This window comes from Cantharellus anzutake, assembly GCF_015039405.1.
Source record: "Cantharellus anzutake strain C23 chromosome Unknown EI90scaffold_246, whole genome shotgun sequence".
Taxonomy (NCBI): domain Eukaryota; kingdom Fungi; phylum Basidiomycota; class Agaricomycetes; order Cantharellales; family Hydnaceae; genus Cantharellus; species Cantharellus anzutake.
Genome location: NW_024067196.1, coordinates 29106 through 38284, shown reverse-complemented (window position 1 = coordinate 38284; position 9179 = coordinate 29106). Strand labels below are relative to the sequence as shown.

Sequence of the window (9179 nt, the reverse complement as noted above, 5' to 3'; positions counted from 1 at the left end):
TCAGTCAAGTGCAGAGTTTTCTGTTGCTGCTTAAGCCTGCGTTGTCCCCCTGGTGGATCCCGAGTTGAGCCACAGGCGGGCAGCGTTTGTTCGGCCGATTTCAAAGCCTTACCGCGTTTCTTCAGAGTTTTCCCAAGTTTGATGCACCGTTATTCCTCAGTATGATGACCCACGAACCCCTCCACTAGCCGGACAACCTTCTTTCAGATTTTATACGATTTTCTTTTTTTTTTGCGGTTCCGACTACCCTTGCACAATGCCTAGCATGGCAGCATTGCCAGCTCCCAGCCTTAGCACGACTCCCTTCTTGATGATGATTTCGAGCCACGCATGAGTTGTGCGACACCCCAGCCAGAGTGCATCAAGCTCAAGCCAAAAGAGCTAAGGCCTCCCGGCCTTAGCATCAGTTTGTCATCCAACGTCGATCCCGAGCCCATGCGCATGCCTATCGTGGCAACTCCAACCCAAGCCGTTGTATTTGATATGAGAGTGGAGTTCAAGTTCAAAGAGCTAAGGCCTCCCAGCCCTAGCTTCGGTTTCCCCACTTCTGATGACAATTCCGAGCCCGAGCACGAGTTGCATGACGCTGCAGCCAGAGACAAGCCGAGCCCAGTACACAACAGCGCCGAGCACAAGCTAGAAGAGCTAAGGCCCCCTGGCCTTAGCAACGAATCCATTGGTTTTCGAGCATGAAGTTGATCACACGTTGGATCTGTGAAGTTCTATGCCAATGTGAGCGAAGTTAGTCACCGTGCACATGTGGGTTAGTTATGGGAGTGGAAATGGGGCATACTACTGTGCCCAATCCTCCCATTCGCCCGGTGGTTCTCCAGTGGCATGCATGGTAGTGCGAGTTTTGGGTGTAATTTGGCACTGGAGCCAGATGATGAGTGGTGATGTGATGAGGGTTGAGGGCTGAGTTGGATGGTTGAGTGAGTGCCGAAGGAGGGAGGAGTTGTTGAGCGCATGGGTGCTTGTTCTGGGCAAGTTACTGGAATCTTCTCATGCCTTCGCACCGCATGTGACTTCCATGGTTTCAACTTCATCATATCTCAGCTTCCACTGGGCCGATTTGGGTGAAATTGGTATCATTGGAAAGCTGCGAATTAGGAGGTTTTTATCATGATGATGGGAGAGACTGTATGGAGCAGGATGGAGTTGAGCGCACACATTGAGATTGTGTAGAGGTCACATGGCATTTAACACCGTGCGGAGTTGGGACTTTCTTTTCTTTATGGTTGACTTTCTTTTGCTCTTTGTTGTTTCTTTTTTGGAGATTGCAAGGGACTGCAATCAAGAGCTAGGCCTGTATGTTGCAGGGATAAACCCTTGCACTATAAAACAGTGCTCTTTCCTTCTTTCATGTACATATGGTGGCAAGTGTAGTTGTGGTAATCCCGTGACTGCACAGCCACAACTATACAGCCGCGACACCTACAACACCATACTCTAGGACCTCTTTTAGCGACAGTCAGTAAGGCCATGAGACTACTGTCCCCCCCTGTGAGCCTGTGTGATGTTGGGATGATTTCCCTGTTACAATGCCGCTGGATTAAGGATTTTGCCAAAATCGCCAAACCCCTCACACAGCTAACCAAGAAGATGGCACCCCATGAGTTCAAGTGGACACCAGAAGCTGAAGAGGCAATGGCTATCTTAAAAGATTTAGCTGTAAATGCATCACCCATCTGATTGCTAGATTTCAAGTTGGCTGCCCAAGTAATGCCAAAGAACCAGTGAGAGAGCAACTTAGGTTTAGTTGCCATCCAAGTCAACTCATCTGTTATTGGTGTGGGCTGGGTTATTAACCAAACCTATGAAGATGGGGTATACTGTACTGGCATGACCAACAACCGCATGGTTTTGGAGCATGACAGAAATTTACGTCAGACATTCAACCGGAAAGCCTGAGTGATGCGTGACAGCCAACCGGTTGAACCTGGAACAGCGTGACAAGAGCCAGAAATACCTGAGTGCTAACGGGTCTATAGTCTTACTTATATCCGAGTAAATTTGAAAATAATAATTGAACTGAATAAATCTCGTGTTTCAACTGCAAATTTAAATTTCCGTTTTTTTGGGGGTAAACGAGTCAGACAGGCGAAAAATCTAGAAAAAGAGATGGAAATGTATCACTTTGAGTTTTACATGTGACCAAATCCAATCGAAAAATCACACAGCCACTTGGAGCCACCAAACAGCGTGACACCGGACATTGCAACTGCAAAGCCAGCATGATGCGTGACCAGTTGTTGGTCGTGCCAGTACAGTATCCCATAGTTTTCAGTTCAATCATGTTCAATGCAGTTGAAAGCCGCTATTCTCAGCCTAAGCTAGAGCTATATGGAGTTCTACGAGCCTTTAAGGCAGAGAAACACCATTTATACAACATTCACTTTATGCTTTTATGCTTCAAGTGGATGCTATTTCGCTTATCCAAATGATAAATGCCCCCAATTTGCCAAACGCAGCAATGACCCACTGGATAATGTACATTCTCTTATTCAGCTTTGACATTGAACATGTCCCCACAATGAAGCACAAAGCCGCCGATGGATTATCTTGGCATAGGAAGTCAGAAGATGACTCAGACCATAGTGATGGTGAAGTAGACATTGACGAAGGGGTGAACCTTGTCTGACCTCTCCACACTCTCCCTGATGAGGAGACTAGGGAAGTTAGCATGGTCGAATTTTACGACCAACAGTCTCCCAAGAAGACTCTGAAATTAGTGACACAAGGCTATATCACTGCATAGGCAAGTGCACGCCACTTGAGGTCCGCTGGAAAGAGCCAGCCCAGGCAAAGGTTATTTCCAGTAGCCCATTTGACTTTTGTGAAGGTGAAATCCTCAAGGAACGAAGTCCTGAGGAATCCAGACAACCTAAGCATCCACATTGTATAGATGACTATGATTCCGAGGAATATTGGAAGACAATCCTTGCCTTCCTGACCAAGGGCACCTTGTATTATAACTCAGCAATAGCCACTCTGAGTTGTCCTTTAATGTTATTCCAAGTAGAAGTAACAGTTAAAGGACGACTCCGCAGTCACATGATACAAATGGAGCACAGATTGAATAAGAAATGAAGGAGAAATAGAAACAACTACACACAACACCTTGCCCACTGACAAGAAAGAAGTGGCATGACTTCTGAACAGAGCCAAGCAGTTTTTCCTGTATGAAGGAAAATTGTGGAAGCGCAACCAAGATAAGCCGATGCTTCTAGTAGTACTCAATGAAGAAATTTGTCAGGGAGTTGTCAAAGATGCCCATGATGGCAGCGGTCATCAAGGCAGAGACCCCACTTTTAGCAAGATTCGTGACTCATATTGGTTTCCTAACATGTACCAATATGTTGAGCAGTACTGTTGGACATGCCATGAATGCCAGTTGCGATCAACGCAAAAGAACACCATTCCAATCCAGCCTCAATATGTGAGGACTTTACTTAGACAGTTTGATGCCGACACCGTTGCAATGCCACGAGGCAAGGGAGGCTACAAGTATCTTGTTGACCTCACAGATAACCTAACTGGATGGACAGAGGCTAAAGCTCTCAAGAACATCAAGTCTGAGACTGTCGCCAAATTTCTGTTCAAAGTCATGTGTAGATATATAGCTGCATCATCCAGCTCACAGTAGTGAATTCCTTGGTGCTACTCAAGTTCTACTTGACAAGTACAATATGTAGTAACTCAGGTTAGCACCCCTGGGGCAGTCTGAGATAGACTTTAGCCTTGATACAATAAGTAGAAAGGATAATATACAAGGAGACTTGCCTGAGATAGACTTTAGCCTTGATACAATAAGTAGAAAGGATAAAGTCAACCTCAAAGTCACATGACTATATGTAGAGTGAAGATTGAAAGAAAAGAGACACCTCAAACTACAACACAATATCCCCATCATGCAAACCACCGCTTATAACCCAGCTTCCAATGGCAAAGTTGAACGCGGCCATGGTGTATGGATTGAAAGTATATAGTGCGTGTTAAAAGGACACACTAATGAATGGCCCAACCTGGTCAGATACGCCTTGTGGGCAGACCATGTCACCACCAAGTGCAACACAGGATACACACCCTACTTTCTTTTGTATGGACAACATCCGTTGATGCCATTTGAAATCACAGATCGAACATTTTATGCATTAGACTGGCCTTTGGTATTTACAACCAAGGAGCTACTAGCTATGCAAATCAGACAAATTGGCCAAAAGGAGGAATTCCTTGATCACGCAGCAAAGTCTAGCTTTGAGTCTAGGAAGAAAGCCGCTGATGACTATAACTGGCGCCATGCTCACTGCATGAAATTAGACAATTACAAGCCAGGAGAATTTGTCTTAGTCTCTAATGAGCATATAAAGCTCCAACATGATATGAAAGGCCAACCTCGTTGGTTTGGGCCCTACATTATAGTCAAGAGACTCCAGAGTGGCACTTTTGTTCTACAAGAACTAGATGGGGCTGTCTTTAAACGCCCAGTGGCAGGGAAGAGAATCAAGTCCTACCACTACTGCAAATCCAAGGAACCTGTCATCCGCAAGCCTGTTGAATTACAGGATGACAAAATTCTTGAAGAGAGCAAAGCCAACAATTTATCATTGTCTGTTAACCTTAAGCAGCCAGGCCTCCCCAAACCTTGGGAATTGCGAGGCAAAGCACTTGACAAGTACTGGCAAGAAAAGTACAAGCACATGCTTCAAAGAGCCACAGATCCTGAAGTCAAGTTTCCTCCAAGTACATACAAAGAGGATCTTGAGAGGTTCATCCAGGAAGATACCCAATTTTGGGATTACCAACATGAGACATACCCTGACCAGGAAGGGGAACTCATCTGCTTCAAAAGTCTACCCAACGGAAAGCCAACCTTATTCCAGTGGCTACCTTGGGGGGGAAGGGGAATACATACCCCAAGAGTCCTACCCAATCACGGCTGAGACTACCAACTCTACCAGGGCAGATGCAAAAGGGGAATTTGGCAATGCAACTGTAGAAGTTATTCCACCAGCAGAAACCAAGCAGACTGACAAGCCCGCTGAAGGGGAGAGAGCCTGCATAACGATTGAAGCAGCCCTGGAACCAAATCCCACAAGGGAAGGCATTGATGTGGACACCAACTTTGTCTTAGATTGCGCAATGGCACACTATGTATCAGGATCGCCATACCCCTGCCATGAGCGTCTATGGGAGACTTCTCCACAAAGTTATCATGATGACAAGTATGAAGTGCATGAAGGAGAAGTGGCAGGAATTCTGCCACCAGAAGAGGCCAAGGTGCAGCCAGAGGAGGCCCTCATAAACCTTTCCCTCCATCTCGTTCAAGGAGCTAGTAAGTGTAGAAGATCTCACTCTCCTTCCCCTAAATGTTCTAGGATTGAGGATGACACTGTCCGAGCATTACAAGACAAAGTTAAGCAATTGGAGTCTGTAGTGCACGCCCAGACCAAGTCCCAAGAGGCTGAGTCTAGTTCTAAGCAACATCACACTGGGTTCAGAGAGGAAGCACCCCTTCAGAAGCCCACAGTCACCAAAAAGCCATTTATTGAAGGCTCCCAGCCCTCCCATAGACATAACAGCAGAGTCCCCCCTAAACCATCCACATACATGGGGAACATAGGTAACCTGCCTTGATTTCTGCACTTGCTGAAGACAAGAAGGCACCCAAGTATAAACCCAAGAAGCACCCTTCCATCCATCAAGGACTACATCCTCGGCATCTTCCCATCATTGAGACCGACCCAGAGTTATGAGCCCTTCTAAGCCAAGCCACCACATGGGTAGATGAGCTTTTGGATGTTAGCTCTACTCTTAAACATGCACACGAAATCCACATCGATCCATTGTTCAAGAAGCTTGCCCACAAGACAGCCTAGTGCAGCAACTTCACAATAGTATGGACACAGTCCTGAAGTCCTCTGAGGAGACCTCTAAGGAAGTCCTCCGTGCCTATGATCTGTTCTTATATGAACATAATCAAACCCAGAATGCCGCCAGAGGTATTAGGGCTTTGTTTCTGGCAATGCATGCCAATACCCTAATGCCGATGAATATTGGTACACCCACCAAGAGATTCTGGCAGGGATTGAGGAGAAGATTAGGGACAGAATCTCTCCATGATCACCGATATGCCACTTTTATTGATGCTAAGGAAGCTATGTTGGAAGCGTGGCATGCTATCATCCCTGAGCCAAGAGGATACCACATCAGAAATTGCACCCTGTCTGACAAGCATATGGAGGAATGCACACAAAACCTCCAGAAGATAGCCAAAGCGTTGAAGTCCACAGGTGCAGACCTAGTCCCGCCCGGTGACCCAGTTCACAAGGGGAAGAAGCCCCATACCCCTCCTAGTAACCAGCCTGACGCCAACAGGAGCTCTTCCAGAGACTCTGACCAGAGCACAGCTCAAGTCAGCAACAGCACGACTAACATGTCTCAGCTCAGCTGACTTATCGAGCAGACTGAAGTCACCAATGGGGAAACCTCCAATGTCATGGACAAGGATCCCAACCCGAAGCCTATAAGCACCCATACCCACGAGTTAACTAAAGGCAAGGGTAAAGCAGACTGCATTACTGTACTCACATGACCAACTACTGGTCATGTGTCACAGAGACCTCCCAGTCCGGTCAAAATTCAGGGTCTGTCATGTGTCACAGCCGGTTGGCAGTTGGGTGTTTGGGTGTCATGCCAGTTTTGCTGAGGCAAGGTGGCTGTGCAAGGCAATTCAAATTTTTCATTTCTGGAATGTATTTACATTCAAAAACAGATATTTTTCATTTGGTCTTCCAAGTTTCTTGTGTGCCTTGCTCACATTCCATGGCCAAGTTCCTGCTCATGAATAGGCACAGGGAGTATGTGAACCTTGTAAATTTGTTCGGAGGACTGGAAGTGTAAACTGGATAAATTCAGTGACAGACTAGGCAGGTGACCAGCCTCTCGTGACAGACAAGTTCCCGTCTGGAAAGTAGGATCCAATAAAATCACCCAGGATGTCGCTATTTGAGATAGTCTCATCCATACACAAAGCAATGCGGTGTGCAAGGGTAAAACCATTCATGAGATGATGCACAGATGCTCAGAAATTTTATGGGGGCAGTGTTTTCAAATTTTTAAATTTTAAATTCAAGGTGGTTAACAATTTAATATAAGTAATATAATTCAGACAACTCTGCAGTGCCCTGCTGGTTGGGTGTCACACGTCACAACAAGTTGCCGGTTGGCAGTTTATATCACGTGACAAGTCACGTGGCTGACTAAGCCAGTAGTTGGTCGTGTGAGTACAGTATGTCTGAGGATGCAATGTCCAATGTGACTGCAGACCTAGGTGGTCATGAGTAGATTATGCCACCACTCCCAATCAACAACCTGCATGCTCATGTACGCTGAGGTTGATTATACCCCTCTGTATTTATCATCAGTGCTGGACACCCAAGTCAGACTTAACCAAATTTTACAACCTTATTTATCATTGACCTCCATCACACAAGGCAGTTGGGCATTTACCCCCCCTATTACGGAGCAGTCAACTAGCCAGTAGTGGAGACAGCATCCATGTCAGAGAGAAGCCAACATACCGTGGACTTCACCTCTTACCATGCCGTGATGCACTCCCTTACTACTGGGGTACCAAGGACCTTATTTCTACATCACCCCACAAACCCCCTTAATTTACTCGCATTGTTGTGCAGAGTTCACTAGCAAATTCACCGAAAAGTGCAGTTTTGGCTTAAAATGTCTACAAGTTCAGCCAATTCCTTAATAGTCGTGCATAAACAGGCTTACACATTTAAGAATCCTGCACACTGCCAACAACTGAGAATGACGTTTCGGCGTAATAATAAACATTGTGGGAATTGATTATACCTTTCCAACGAGCTCTTGAACGCTGGGAACGGCAAAGATCTCAGGTTGGTAGACGAGGAAAAGTGAGATATAATGAGCGACAAACTTAAAAGTCGACGCGAGCCCCTTCTAGAGACGACCGAGACGTGTTCTTAAGCTCGTTCGATAGAGGAATAACAGCTCTACCCGCTCGCAAAATTTGAAAGGAAACGATCCACTTGTTCAGGAGATATTCGCAAATTTCCGGGTTGGGCAGGAGTAGCCAAAAGTGTAGAGAGGCTCTATCTCCCCATTTCTTCATCAAATCGGATGATTTTTGTGTCTTTGGGAAGCCGTAATTAAGGAGAACGCAACGTAGGAGTTGCTAGAGAAAATCGTGGTCCCCCACGATTAAAGAGTAAGGCCTGTATGTAGGAGGGCACAGCAAGTACCACACAAACAAGGCCAGAACCACGTTTTTTGAGGCTCCAACGAGCACCCTCAAGCCTCCGACACATTCACAATGCCCACAGCACATTTTCACATTTTTTCCAATTTTTTCCATGCTTTTTTCTCAAGACCCATATTGCCACTTTGTCAAAAACCCGGATCATAGGGGAAAATGCGTGAGTCCAAATGCAGGTGGGGCTCAACTAGAGGGGATCTGAGAGCTCTGGTAGTGAACCAAAGCTTCTCCAGGAAGCCTGGTTCTGCTGGATGGTACAAGAGGCTCTAAGAAGGACATGGCCTCAGCGACTTGGAGGGAGCGCTGTGCCTCTGTTACGTCTCAGTTAGTCCTTGTATTTCTTGTGTCTGAGGTATCTTGTAGAAAGGGGTCAGGATTCACTCAGAGGGACTTGGGGTAACATTTTAGTCAAGATTAGAACTAGGGAAAACTACAGGTATTTATATGGGGGAATGGAAAGGACTTTAGTCAAAGTCCGGATGATAATAGAAAACACCGAAAGGTGCTGAATGATACTGAGAGGTACCGAAAGGTCCCGAACAATATCCTTAATGGGGAACTGAGGTGTCGGGTCAAGGAGGGTGGAGTAAGAGGCTGGAAGATGAATGGGAACGAGAAATGGGTAAGAGGGGGTTAGCCAACTGAATGGTAAGAAGAAGATAGTCGTGCTATGAATGGAAGGTGACTAATAAGTGATGATGTGAGTGGGGTCACCGAAGGATGCAGGTAGCTCTGAAAGCGGAGTTACGTATCCGAAGGATGTTGGGTGACTCCAATAAATGAAATGGGTGGGGAAATGGTTTAGGGGTATGTCACAGGATGTCAGAGATCCATCGGGAGATCAGAGCAAATCCGGAGTCTCTGAATGTTCCGACTCGGGGCC

General features: G+C 46.2%; 3 protein-coding genes across 3 annotated transcripts; all 3 read left to right on the top strand.

The window, feature by feature from the left end:
- Window positions 1-330: 330 nt before the first annotated feature.
- EI90DRAFT_3023991 (uncharacterized protein) lies at window positions 331-693 on the top strand (the record flags this gene model as incomplete). Its single annotated transcript, XM_039057883.1, has 1 exon — window positions 331-693. One exon carries the CDS (start codon window positions 331-333, stop codon window positions 691-693), a length of 363 nt encoding a protein of 120 aa, XP_038907711.1.
- A 3503-nt stretch (window positions 694-4196) lies between these two features.
- On the top strand, window positions 4197-5637 carry EI90DRAFT_3138967 (uncharacterized protein; the record flags this gene model as incomplete). Its single annotated transcript, XM_039064915.1, has 2 exons — window positions 4197-4768; window positions 4827-5637. The coding sequence occupies 2 exons, from the start codon at window positions 4197-4199 to the stop codon at window positions 5635-5637; spliced, it is 1383 nt and encodes a 460-aa protein (XP_038907710.1).
- A 262-nt stretch (window positions 5638-5899) lies between these two features.
- On the top strand, window positions 5900-6595 carry EI90DRAFT_3138966 (uncharacterized protein; the record flags this gene model as incomplete). Its single annotated transcript, XM_039064914.1, has 2 exons — window positions 5900-6415; window positions 6467-6595. 2 exons carry the CDS (start codon window positions 5900-5902, stop codon window positions 6593-6595), a joined length of 645 nt encoding a protein of 214 aa, XP_038907709.1.
- Between the last annotated feature and the right edge of the window lie 2584 nt (window positions 6596-9179).